At 42.9% G+C, this 14,019-nt stretch overlaps 1 protein-coding gene across 1 annotated transcript in view; it reads left to right on the top strand.

The window, feature by feature from the left end:
- PDSS2 (decaprenyl diphosphate synthase subunit 2) overlaps nt 1-14,019 on the top strand; it is a 259,040-nt gene that overhangs the window by 222,110 nt on the left and 22,911 nt on the right. The window contains exon 7 of the mRNA XM_032858248.1: nt 8,580-8,612. Within this exon, the coding sequence (XP_032714139.1) occupies nt 8,580-8,612 (33 nt within the window). The remainder of the gene's footprint in view (nt 1-8,579; nt 8,613-14,019) is intronic.

Genomic DNA, 14,019 nt, shown 5'->3' with positions numbered 1-14,019 from the left:
GTGTACCTGAGACCTTTCTTGTTTCTTGAGAAAGGCTTGTACCGCTATATATTTTCCTCTCAGGACTGCCTTTGTTGTGTCCCACAGATTTTGAACCTTTGTATTTTCATTATCATTTGTTTCCATGAATTTTTTCAATTCTTCTTTAATTTCCTGGTTGACCCATTCATTCTTTAGAAGGATGCTGTTTAGTCTCCATGTATTTGGGTTCTTTCCAAATTTCCTCTTGTAATTGAGTTCTAGCTTCAGAGCATTGTGGTCTGAAAATATGCAGGGAATGATCCCAATCTTTTGATACCGGTTGAGACCTGATTTAGGACCCAGGATGTGATCTATTCTGGAGAATGTTCCATGGGCACTAGAGAAGAATGTGTATTCTGTTGCTTTGGGATGAAATGTTCTGAATATATCTGTGATATCCATCTGGTCCAGTGTGTCATTTAAGGCCTTTATTTCCTTGTTGATCTTTTGCTTGGATGATCTGTCCATTTCAGTGAGGGGAGTGTTAAAGTCCCCTACTATTATTGTATTATTGTTTACATGTTTCTTTGATTTTGTTATTAATTGGTTTATATAGTTGGCTGCTCCCACGTTAGGGGCATAGATATTTAAAATTGTTAGATCTTCTTGTTGGACAGATCCTTTGAGTATGATATAGTGTCCTTCCTCATCTCTTATTATAGTCTTTGGCTTAAAATCTAATTGATCTGATATAAGGATTGCCACTCCTGCTTTCTTCTGATGTCCATTAGCATGGTAAATTCTTTTCCACCCCCTCACTTTAAATCTGAAGGTGTCTTCGGGTTTAAAATGAGTTTCTTGTAGGCAACATATAGATGGGTTTTGTTTTTTTTATCCATTCTGATACCCTGTGTCTTTTGATTGGGGCATTTAGCCCATTAACATTCAGGGTAACTATTGAGAGATATGAATTTAGTGCCATTGTATTGCCTGTAAGGTGACTGTTACTGTATATTGTTTCTGTTCCTTTCTGATCTACTAGTTTTAGGGTCTCTCTTTGCTTAGAGGACCCCTTTCAATATTTCCTGTAGAGCTGGTTTGGTGTTTGCAAATTCTTTCAGTTTTTGTTTGTCCTGGAAGCTTTTAATCTCTCCTTCTATTTTCAATGATAGCCTAGCTGGATATAGTATTCTTGGCTGCATGTTTTTCTCGTTTAGTACTCTGAATATATCATGCCAGCTCTTTCTGGCCTGCCAGGTCTCTGTGGATAAGTCTGCTGCCAATCTAATATTTTTACCATTATATGTTACAGACTTCTTTACCCGGGCTGCTTTCAGGATTTTCTCTTTGTCACTAAGACTTGTAAATTTGACTATTAGGTGACGGGGTGTGGACCTATTCTTATTGATTTTGAGGGGGGTTCTCTGAACCTCCTGGATTTTGATGCTTGTTCCCTTTGCCATATTGGAGAAATTCTCTCCAATAATTCTCTCCAATATACCTTCTGCTCCCCTCTCTTTCTTCTTCTTCTGGAATCCCAGTTATTCTAATGTTGTTTCGTCTTATGGTGTCACTTATCTCTCGAATTCTGCCCTCGTGGTCCAGTAGCTGTTTGTCCCTCTTTTGCTCAGCTTCTTTATTCTCTGTCATTTGGTCTTCTATATCGCTAATTCTTTCTTCTGCCTCATTTATCCTAGCAGTGAGAGCCTCCATTTTTGATTGCACCTCATTAATAGCTTTTTTGATTTCAACTTGATTAGATTTTAGTTCTTTTATTTCTCCAGAAAGGGCTTTTATATCTCCTGAGAGGGTTTCTCTAATATCTTCCATGCCTTTTTCGAGCCCAGCTAGAACCTTGAGAATCGTCATTCTGAACTCTAGATCTGACATATTACCAATGTCTGTCTTGATTAGGTCCCTAGCCTTTGGTACTGCCTCTTGTTCTTTTTTTTTTTGTGGTGAATTTTTCCGCCTTGTCATTTTGTCCAGGTAAGAGTATATGAAGGAACAAGTAAAATACTAAAAGGGTGGCAACAACCCCAGGAAAATATGCTTTAGCCAAATAAAAAAAAATCCCAAATAAGGGGGGGGGGGGGGGAGATATAAAGAGGTTCAGAAAGAAAAAAAGAAAAAAAAAAAGGAAAAAATAAACAAATAAAAAAAGAAAACCAATAATGAAAAAATATAAAAAGGAATATATATATATATATATATATATTAGATAAACTAGTTAAAAAACGTTAAAAAAGAAAAGGGTTAAAGTTAAAATATTTAGGAGAAGAAGAGAAAAAAAATTGAAAAAGAAAAAAAAATTAAATTAACTGCAAGGCTAAAGAATCATGGGGAGAAAGCCATGAGTTCCGTGCTTTGCTTTCTCCTCCTCTGGAATTTCGCTGCTCTCCTTGGTATTGAAACTGCACTCCTTGGTAGGTGAACTTGGTCCCGGCTGGGTTTCTTGTTGATCTTCTGGGGGAGGGGCCTGTTGTAGTGATTCTCAAGGTCTTTGCCCCAGGAGGAGTTGCACCGCCCTTACCAGGGGCCGGGCTGAGTAATCCACTCGGGTTTGCTTTCGGAAGCTTTTGTTCCCTGAGTGCTTTCCGTAGAGTTCTGGAGGGCGGGAATGAAGATGGCGGCCTCCCAGTCTCCGGCCAGGAGGAGCCGAGAGCTCGGGGTGCGCCCTCAGAGAACAGGGCCCAATTGCTCCCATCACCCTGGCCTCCGGCCGCGCTCCGAGCTCACCGAGCCTGCGACCGGTTCAAGGTAACCCCGAGCTGAGAGTCACTCCTCGGCTCCGTCTCTGTAGCCGGCTTCCCCGTTCTAATACCTGCGAGCTCTGCGACACTCAGACACCCCCGATCCTTCTGTGACCCTGCGGGACCTGAGGCCACTCTGACCCCGCGTGCGCTTCACCCCGGTTAAGCCTCTGGAGCGATGTCCCTCAGCGGAACAGACTTTTAAAAGTCCCGTTTTTGTGCTCCGTTGCTCCGCCACTTGCCGGGAGCCGGCCCCTCCCCCCGCGGTCTATCTTCCCGTCGCTTTGGATTCACTTCTCCGCCAGTCCTACCTTTCAGAAAGTGGTTGATTTTCTGTTTCTAGAATTGCTGTTCTTCTTCTCTTCGATCTCCCATTGGATTTGTAGGTGTTTGCAATCTTTAGATAAGCTATCTAGCTGATCTCCCGCTACCTGAAGTAGTCTCAGCTGCTACTTCTCCGCCATCTTGACTCCTCTGAGGCTCTGCGTTTTTAACAAACCACCCAGGTGATTCCGGTAGCCAGTCCAGCATTTATGAGAGCCTAACATTTGGGAACATAGCATCTAGTTCAACACTCTTATTTTACAGAGAAGAAAATGAACATGAAAATGCACAGAAAAATTTTTTAATTGTTGGAGGTATTAACATATTATGGGCTAGAAACCAGAGTTGCTGACACGCAGCATATCACATCTTCCCAGGATGGCACAGTGCTTTTTGGAGTGGTCACCGGCAAGATATTAGCCACTTGCTTTCCTCCATAGACAGGGCGTTCTTAGCACCCTAAGCTTTGAGGTTTGGCTCTTGAAATGCCCCGAGGTGTCTATTCCAGGCTCTTTACAGCTTCAACACACTGCTTTCAAGGTTGAGGCACTGAATTACACTAAACCACTGTTTCTATGATCAGTCTTCTCTGTTCTATCCTTTTGTTGTTTGATTTTCGTGAATTCTTTGAATTTATAGTCCATAGATTTCCCTCCTTAGCCCACTTCTAAACAGCAGTTCAGCAGTAAAGTGAACATATGGTATTGTTCAAGACAGATGAAAATGATTTGTCAAATACCAGCTAATGCTTCCACATTAACTACATCCTTAGACACCCCACTTTCCTAGAACTAGGAGTGAGTATAATGAATGTTGCTTCGTAAGTTTCCTGAATAGATAGGACATAACCAACATATATAAAGAAAAAGCACTTATCCATCTATGCGTTCATTCACCAGATGTTATTGGCCATGTGCTCAACCCTAGTCCCGATCTACACATGGAATGCACTTGTAAGCAGGAGACAAAGTTGTCTCTTCTCAGAGAGCCTAAGTCTTAGAGGGAGATTGTATGTGAAGCCTGTGCAGCCCCTAGAGTATAAGCTCTGTGAGGGCAGAGATTTCGATCTGTTCTGTTCATGGCTACGTCTCCAGTGCCTAAGCGGTACCCGACACGTAGGAGATGCCTGGTGAATTTAGTGAATGAGCGATTGTCTGGCCAAAGAGAAACTATGGCCCCTCCCAAATTAACTGCTTTACAAAAAAAAAAAAAAAAAAAATAGAATAGGTACTGTTTAATGAGTAATATTATTTATAGAGGGGATTAAATCACCATTGCTGTTGGTTTTTCAAGTGCTCTATTTTTATAAGCTCTTAAAGCCTTCTGTGAAAAAATTTTGTGTCGAAATATATATACTCTTAGGTATGTATATGACCTACGTAGATATTAACACACATGGCTGGAAATACATATATATTCCCTACCAAAAAGATTTAAATCTTTATCATCTTTGTTTTATAAAATAACTCATACTTTTATGTACAAGCTAAAGCAGTCAAGGATGAAATGGTTTCACATAACGGGATGTTTGTTGTGATAAAATGAAAAGGACGTTCCGGGGAGCTGCATATCAACAGCTAAAGTCTGTTCAGGTTGTAATGGCTGCGGTAATCGTGCTGTCATTTTATGTAGGCTTCTAATCTCTCAGCTTTCAAAACATTTAAGAGCTGATATTGAACAGATGTGGATTACATACATGGTGTTCCTCCGCTGCTGTCTCCAGCAAAGTGTATCTCTACTGGGTGAGGGGTTGGTAGTAAAGCTAGCTATGTGAAATAAAATGAGAGAGTTTGAAAATAGCTTGTGATTGGTAAAGCACAAGTACCTCAAAGTAATAGAATTCTCTAAGATAATTCATTTATAACCCAAGTAGGGAAACAATGGTTTTACAAAAATTTCTGATAGGACCACTCTAGTGTTCTTATCTATGAACAGCGTTACATTCATTCTTCCCACCTGAAGGAACAGCTGTTGGTTTTGGGTTTGGTTTTGGTTTTATGAGACAAACTGGAAAGCAACCTCATACCTCCAAAAGGAGAAGTCCACCTGAAGTCATCATAAATTATGTGGTTTCTCCCTCTCTCCTTACCTAACAGCCTCAAGATACAAAGGCTCCTCCACTTCCTAGCCTTCAACAAAGACCACTTTCAACACTTTTAACATACCTGTTGCGTTAAACACTGGAAGATAAGGATGTTGAAAGATGCAGAATGTTAAGCTGGTTAGAACGGGAACAAAATTGAAAGTAGTGAGGAAATGGCCAATTTGTTGTGGGAATGAGTTGTTGGACAGTAGAAACAATTAATTCTGTGGAGCTCCCCGTTTGTGCATCCTTTGAAAAGTGCTGTGGTGGAGGAATCGTACTAACCAGCAAGAGACAAAGGAAAGGATGAACAATTGAAAAGGGATGGAAAGCTTGTGACCACAAGCTCGGTCTCAATGTCAGATATCTCTTAACCTAAAATGAATGCAAGAGACAGCTGGGAGTTTGAGAACTTAAAGACCAAGCAAATTGTGAAATGCTTTTGCAAAAATTTTGGTCACAAGCCATGGATTATTCCTTGGATCAAGGCCTGTTCATGTTCACGCACTAACAAAGTTTAGTAGCTGGGTCACAAGTGCGCTGAACGGATGTGCTGAAGGCTCCCTAACAAGCTGCGGGTATTAGAGTGGAGAAAGAGGGATTTTGAGTGTAGACAGAGCTATTCTGGGAAAAAAATGTCCACAGACACACAAACAAGTAAATATAAAATATCTGAGTAAGTGGGTTAAAGCCTCTGCCTTCGGCTTAGGTCATGATCCCAGGATCCTGGGATCGAGCCCCGCATCGGGCTCTCTGCTCAGCAGGGAGCCTGCTTCTCCCTCTCTCTCTGCCTGCCTCTCTGCCTACTTGTGATCTCTGTCAAATAAATAAATAAAATCTTTTTTAAAAAAATAAAAAATAAAATACCTGAGCAGAAGGAAGAATAAGCCTAGTTTTTACAGTTCTCCAAGAAATGACTCCTATTCCTTGTGGTATAATGCATCTCAGGACTAAGTTCAAACTCTTCCTGGTTCACTGAAAATCTAGATCCCTAAAAAATTTGAAGAGCAGATTGAAAACCCTGAATTATTCATTATAATACATTGGTTGCAGAAAACTTTTGTTTCATAGAAAACATTCAAGTCACACTTTCAACTTAGAGTGGTTTGCGTTAGTGCCAGGGGCTACTACCTGAGCAGTGTCTTCTTCTAAGTTACTTATTAAAGAAAATAAGAAAGAAAATGCAGACATCTTTGTATAAAATTTTTTAAAGGATTCTAAAGAAGCAAGAAGAGTCAAGATGAATGTTATATAAAATCTTTTCTCTCAAGTAGTAATTTGACTTAGGAACAAAATGGTCTCAAGACCTAACCTGTTTGCAAATCGAACAGTTCTTACTCTGAGGTAGCAGGAGTTTTATTCTGAAGTCTACAAAAATGAGCTGACGGATCAACAAAGATTAATACACTGATTGTCTCTGTTATGTTAGGAAATTTTATATAATACTTTTGACTGTATGTGTTAATTTTAAATTTTTAATAACTAAAATATTTTTAAATAAAGTCTGACCCCATTTAGAATGTCTTTTTTTTTTTTTTTAAGATTTATTTTAGGGGTGCCTGGGTGGCTCAGTTGTTGAGTGTCTGCCTTCCGCTTGGGTCATGATCCCAGGGTCCTGGGATCAAGCCCCACGTCAGGCTCCTTGCTCAGCAGGAAGCCTGCTTCTCCCTCTCCCACTCGCCCTGCTTATATTCCCTCTCTCGCTGTGTCTCCTCTGTCAAATAAATAAATAAAATCTTTTTAAAAAATAAGATTTATTTTATTTTAGAGACAGAGATAGTGAGAGGGGGTGGGAGGCAGGCAGAAGGAAAGAGAGAATCCCAGGCACACTCCGTGCTGAGCATGGAGCCCAATGGGGGCCTTGCGCGACCTCATGGTCCCGAGATCATGACCTGACCGAAATCAAGAGTCGAATGACTAACTGAGCCACCCAGACACCCCTAGTATGTCGTTTTCAATTCGACCTTTCTTCTCTCTAATCTCTGAGCAGCTGGGGGGTGGAGGTGGGGGTCTTTCAACATAATACAACATAATAAAAATTATGCCAAAGGAACTGGAGGAGACACTGGCCCCACACATTACTTACGTTTATGCAAGAGGAAACATTGTTACAGGGGAACCATCTGATAGTCACCACCTTAACCAAGTGATCAAATTCATAGCTTTACTAAGAGTGGGACCGCCTAACATTTTGTGCCTCCTGAATTGATACAGTATTAAGTATGTAATATTTTGTATAAAGTACTCATGGCAGAAACATTTAAACAAGTTTTTTTGGACCTAGCTTTCAGTTTGCAAGCAAAACAGGGACAAGTTAAGTGACAGTGAAAAAATAATATGGCAAATCAAAAAAGTCAGATTTTCAGAGTGCCTGGCTGACTCAGCAGTTCTTGATCTCGGCATTGTGGGTCTGAGCCCCACATTGGGTGTAGACATTACTTACAAATAAAATCAAGGGGCACCTGGGTGGCTCAATTGTTAAGTGTCTACCTTTGGCTCAGGTCATGATCCTGGGATCCTGGGATCAAGCCCCGCATCTGGCTCCCTGCTCAGCGGGAAGCCTGCTTCTCCCTCTCCCACTCCCCCTACCTGTGTTCCTGCTTTCACTGTCTCTCTCTGTGTCAAATAAATAAATAAAATCTTTAAAAAATAAGAATAAAATTTTTAAAAGTCCATGATCTTCATGAAAAATTAATAGTTTTTATTTTTACTTCTTGAAAAATGAGAAGGGTCTAGTCTAGATTTAAAAGACTAACCTCTGAGGGGCACCCGGGTGGCTCAGTCGGGTAAGCGGCTGCCTTCGGCTTGGGTCATGATCCCAGGGTCTTGTGATCAAGCCCCGTGTCAGGCTCCCTGCTCAGCGGGCAGTCTGCTAACCCCTCTCCCTCTGCCTGCTGCTCTGCCTACTTGTACTCTCTATCTGTCAAATAAATAAATAAAATCTTTTTAGAAAATTAAAAAAGAGAAAGACTAACCTCTGAGATACAAACACTATGTGCAGTGTGTAAATCTTGATTAATCCTGGTTGGGGAGGGGGAAGCTATAAAAGATACTCTTGGGACAATAGGAGAAATTTGAATATGGATTGCATCTCAGATAATATGGAATTATTGTCAGTTTTTAACATTGGGTAGCAGTCACGTGGTCACGTCTGAGACGTTCTATGCTTACAAGACGTGTGCTGAAGCGCGGCGGGGTGAAGAGTTATGATGTCCGCCACTGCCATGTCTAGATAGAGCATATACGTGTGCTTCCTCTCCTGTTCTTTCAACTTTTCAGTGTGTTTAAAAGTGTTATGTGTATAGTTGTGTAGAGATACAACTATATAGATGTATAAAGAGATACATGGTAGGGAACCAAGGGAGGTCAACCTTTATTCTTGGAGAAGTACAAGTTATAGAAGCACTAAATAATTTTTAAAGAACTAACAAATTAATTTCCCCCTCTTTCTACTTTAGGCTCGAGAGAAAGGAAGATTAGACTATGCTAAGGTAAGTAGATTTTATACATATTGTACGGTTTCATTCATTCCAGTCTGGTGTGTGGTTTTTGTTTTTATTCGAAAGGTCAGAAGAGGAATCATCCCTTTCACAGTTGAGGGATGTTCCCTGTTAAGTAACAGGCGTCCGCAGGTAAGTGTCCTTACCCAGTGCCTACTTCATCTAGACCTTGGTGGTGTCGAGACTACGACAGTAAGCCAGATGAAGTGTTTTCTTTGGGGACATTTACAGTCCAGTGTGGGAGATTGAGAACTAATGAACAACTAAATGGATACATCATATACAGTCATGTTCTGGCAAGTGCAATGAGGAAAAACAAAGTGGAGAAGATCACTCACCATTGCTAGAAAGATGCCAAAGGCATCTTTGGCTTTTTAGCGCCATTAGATAGTACGTGAGAAGGACCACACAGAGCCCACTTAGACTCCTAAAGGTAGTAGTTTTCACATCGTCTCTGGAGCTTTTGAAAACACATGGCTAAGTGCAGCATCACACCCTTGTTCACCAAGATCAAAACCCCCTGGTGGAGAGAGCAAGGCAGGGGGAGGGAGGAAGTATTTGAAAAAAGGCTCCACAGATCGTTCTGACACGCAGCCTTGGCAGTGCGCCAGTGCAAGCCTCTGAACACACTTGGGTCACGTTCTGTGTCCCCCCAGGGACAAATGGAACATTGTAGCGTGCGTGGGACGCGTACAGCTGCTTGGCCAAAGGAACGTGCTAATTGTCTGGTCTAGGCAGTAATCAGGAGTCTCCCGGGTGTGAGCACACCTGCACTCAAAGACAAGGAGGAAGAAATACGAGCTGTAAGGGCAGGCAGTGGGACAGCTGAAACCCACCGTGATCTCTCGGGGCTTATCCAGAACCTCGTGTCCATGGGGTGTCCGCCCATGGCTCTGTGCCTTTGCTCTCTTTTCCTTGATTGAGATGCAGTCCCTCCTTCTCTCTGTCTCACAAACTTTTGCTTCCTTTCTGAAAAACTAGATAAGAGCACCTCTAAACTGAGGGCCTCCATATGCATCACTCTTCTTAGATGTCTACTTGAGCCTTAATGTACCTGAACTCGGGCCATGGACGTGTCCTCCTGGGTCTCCCACAGGCATCTTAAAGTGAACTCACCATCTTGCGTGACATCTCTGGTCTTTTTTTTTTTTTTAAGTTTTATTTATTTAAGTAATCTCTACACCCAGTGTGGGGTTCAAACTCATGACCTCAAGATCAAAAGTTGCATGCTTTTGTAACTGAGCCAGTCAGGCAATCCTAAAAAGACCTTATTTTTAGAGAAGTTTTAGCTTCACAGCAAAATCAGGCAGAAAGGATCAAGAGTTACCATATCCTCTGACCCTACACGCACTGATAGTAGGCCTCCCCTACTATCAGTAATCTGCAGGAGAGTGACATATTTATTAGAGAAGCTACATCAACATATCGTCAGTACCCAAAGTCCATGGTTTACATCAGTGTCCACTTATGTTGTATCTCTTGGCCGTTTAACTTATTCTCTCTCCTGATATTGGCCCTGTCATCCCACCAGTCAACCCTGTGAGAATCTTAGAAGTGCCCTTGACAGCTCCTACTCCTACTCCCAGGTTCTTTACCAAGTCACGCCATTTTGGTATCCTACGTTTTCTTAAGTCCAACCCCCCACCCCCTTGATCTGTCTTCCATTATTTACATTGAGTTTCTGACTGGAAAGCCTACTGACTGGTCTTCGTGACTTTGTCACCGCAAGTCCATCACTAGCTGGAATGTCTATCTAAATCATAAACCTGACAGTTTCACGCTCCTGCTGGAAACCTGTCATTGGTTCATGTCGTTTATAACGCAAATTCAAAGCTTGCCAGATGATTTCACCCCCTAGAGGGACTCTCCAGCGTCATCTCTCCCCACTCTGTGCTCCAGCAGCACCAGATCACACAAAACATACTGTTTCTGTTTTCTATGCCTTGACTCAGGCTGTCCCCTCTGCTTGAAATGCCCTTCCCCCTTAATCAGCTATGCTGGTTCTTTATGTAAGGCTTCAATTAGGATCATCTCCTACAGGTGGTCCTTCCTGGTTCCCCAGGCTGGATCAAGTGCTTTCCTTCATTCTTTAATACACCATGCATCTCTCAGGCCATTACTCTAATATTATGATGCCCCATTTATGGGACAGACCACACACTATGAGCTCTCTGAGGGCAAGGATAGTGTCTTATTTGTCTTTGTATACTTGCTGGTTAGCCTAGCGTTTGGCACATGGTAAACGGTGAGCGACTGAATGAGGGAGGAAGGCATGGAGGAAACGGATGAATGTAGAAAATAGGAGAGTAAGAAAAGAGAAGATGCATGAAGTTAGTTTCAGGAGAAAATCTGGTATAGGGTTCTTTGATCTCAGAGAGGAAGGATGCTTTTGATAAACATCATGGATATCAACAGGGTTAAAAAGGTTGTTGGGGGAGGCGCCCGGGTGGCTCAAATGGTAAAGCGTCTGCCTTCCGCTCAGGTCACTATCCCAGGGATCGAGCCCCACATCAGGCTCCCTGCTTGGCGGGAAGCCTGCTTCCTCCTCTCCCACTCCCCCTGCTTGTGTTCCCTTTCTCGCTGTGTCTGTCTCTGTCAAATAAATAAATAAAATCTTAAAAAAAAAATTGGGGAAGACTGTAATATACTATCTTAGAGATAAAGGCTGAGATTTTTCTTTGACAGTAAAAGAAAGGTAACCAAAAAAGTCGGGAAAAGTCAGCACAATTTGGCAATAGAGTGTTGATAATTGATATTTATTCATGACTCAGAGAACTCCCATAGGATTTTTTATTACAGAGACACATGACAATTGAAGAGGTTAAGAGAAAGGAAAAAATATGATGCACAGATAGAAGACACCCCTGGGCCAAGCAGAGGCTCGGCCACCAATTCACTGCAAAATTTGATGATCACTTAACCTCTCTGGTCTTTGGTTTCCTTCATAGAAAGCAAGCGGTTGAGATAAGCGCTAGTCAGTTCTTCGGGCCCATTCCAAATTCAAGAGGAGACATTCTTCTTGGTGGGTGGGGGAAGGGGGGTTGGGCATTCTTATCTTGTAGACCTGAGGTCCGGATTCATTCCCTCTTCCACTTTGTCCACCCAGCCACTATGTATTGGACAGTTAATATGTGCAAGTCGCTGTGCATCATGAGCAAGATGGCCTTGCCTTCACATGCTTCCGACTCAGACCTCCCTATCTTTTTTTTTTTTTTTTTAAGATTTTATTTATTTATTTATTTGGCAGACAGAGATCACAAGTAGGCAGAGAGAGAGGGGGAAGCAGGTTTCCCCGCTGAGCAGAGAGCCCAATGCGGGGCTCAATCCCAGGACCCTGGGATCATGACCTGAGCCAAAGGCAGAGGCTTTAACCCACTGAGGCACCCAGGTGCCCCCAGACCTCCCTATCTAAAGTAGCCACTCCCCAGGGACACCTGAGTGACTCCATCTTAGTTGAGATGGAGGTTAAGCATCTGCCTTTGGCTCAGGTCATGATCTCAGGGTCCTGGGATCGAGTCCCACATCGGGCTCCCTGTTTAGCGGTGAGTCTGCTGCTTCTCCCTCTGCCTCTCCTCCCAGCTCGTGTTCTCACTCACCCTGTGTGCACTCTCTTGCTCTCTCCCTCTCTCTCAAATAAATAAATAATCTTTAAAAAATAATAGTAGAGTAGCCACCCCCCCTTTCTCTCTTTTTTATTAACATTTATAGTCATCTAAAATTATCATTTTCACTGAGTTGATTGTTTCTGCTTTTTCTCTTTAACTGAAACAACAGAGCTCTAAAGGCAGGGCCTAATTCATGGTAACATCATCTGCACCCATCACAGGCTTCTATATAGGAGGGCTTGGTGAATGCATGCGTGTGAGTTGCATTAGTGTTATTCTAGAAGGGAAGGCAGTTCTGGGAGGTCTGGAATGGAGTATTGTAGACTTCAATGAACTATTTTAAGAGTACACTGACTATATAACACAGTCCATCTCAATGGTCAGTAGCCCTAAGGTTGCCTTCTGAAGTGCCTAATGACAGTATTTCTCATGCCAGTAAACAGAACCTAGCCCTCTGGAATATGTGGCACAGTTCTGACACTTAAGGGCCACGTACTTGATGTAGGCAATTAATCTAGATTTATCATCCTTACACAGACCTACACCCAAGTAACATGGGGAAATTATATCCATCCCTTCCACATATGGGGGAGGTGCCTGCAAGGTGCAGTTTATGATACTGTCTCCGTGTACTGGACTGTGGGCCCATAGTATACGTATCATGACCCCAGCTCTCTTCCTCTCTGTTCGGCATGATCATGGTGCTCGTGCTGACCGATGGAGGCCCCATGCTTAGCAGCTCAGGGCTGCCCTTGTGGGGTTATCTGTAAAAACTACATCTGGAAAACTCTGCAGCCATTTCTGGAGATCATCATGAAATGTATTCATGGCTGGGAATTTTTTTACTTCCAAGTGGTATTTACCCCAAAACCAAATTTTATCTGAAAAATCCGATTTCGAGGACCATGGAAAATTATTTTGGCCGTGTGCTCTGAGGCCTCACCTGCCATCTCTCAAATTCTGTGGGTCTTAGCAGGGCGAGGAGGTAAAGGGAGAGATAGAAGAGGTGGTTGTTTCCAAAGCATTTTCGGCAGAATCTTGAGACTGTCGCTTTCTGCAAAACTGTGGTCTATACTCAGTCACTCAGATGAGAAATGGAATTACTTTTAATTGAGCGCCTGGTGCGATACAGTGTGGCGATGAATGCTTTACACCCCCATGGTGCCTTTCATCTTAAGATACCAAAGTACTCAACAACTATTCATTCATTACGTCTCGCCCCCCTCTATTAGGCAGTTAACACACTCATGGGCCACTCTACCTATCGTGGAAACTCATCCACCAGGAGTCCGGGCAAGGCCGGGGGCGGCTGTGTCACTGTAGGGCAATTTCACACAGTAGCTTCTAAAATAGAACAACGAGGAACGTCTTCCTTCCCTAGTTAAAACTGAGGAAGTTCTAGAAGACAGAATGTAATTATCCGAAGTGAGTATGACCCAGAAAGCTGGTGCTCGCACTTGAGCTCATGTGCACAATGCGATGGGGATCTTAATTACCGCGATGGGTCTGCAGCCCCCGGGGGGTGGATCTCAGATTCCATTCCATGCTCCCTGGGCTTCCGGCCCCACGGTCAAGCGCGGCGGGTTCAGTGCGGAGCTAGAGGAAAGAGTGCCACCTATGGAACTGTTAGGAATTCATGGGTGCTTGTTGGGGCTGGTGGAGAAGCTTCTCGGACCCCACTCACGCTTGGCTTGCTATGGTAACCTATATGTCGGATAGAAAACGAGTATGTTGACTCCTCTTGCTTAGAAAAACATCTACACACGTCTGCGTATTTTCCCCAGCTGGCGCTG

This window comes from Lontra canadensis, unplaced genomic scaffold, assembly GCF_010015895.1.
Source record: "Lontra canadensis isolate GAN:19392208 unplaced genomic scaffold, GSC_riverotter_1.0 scaffold14, whole genome shotgun sequence".
NCBI lineage: Eukaryota > Metazoa > Chordata > Mammalia > Carnivora > Mustelidae > Lontra > Lontra canadensis.
This window is presented reverse-complemented; position numbering and strand designations above follow the sequence as displayed.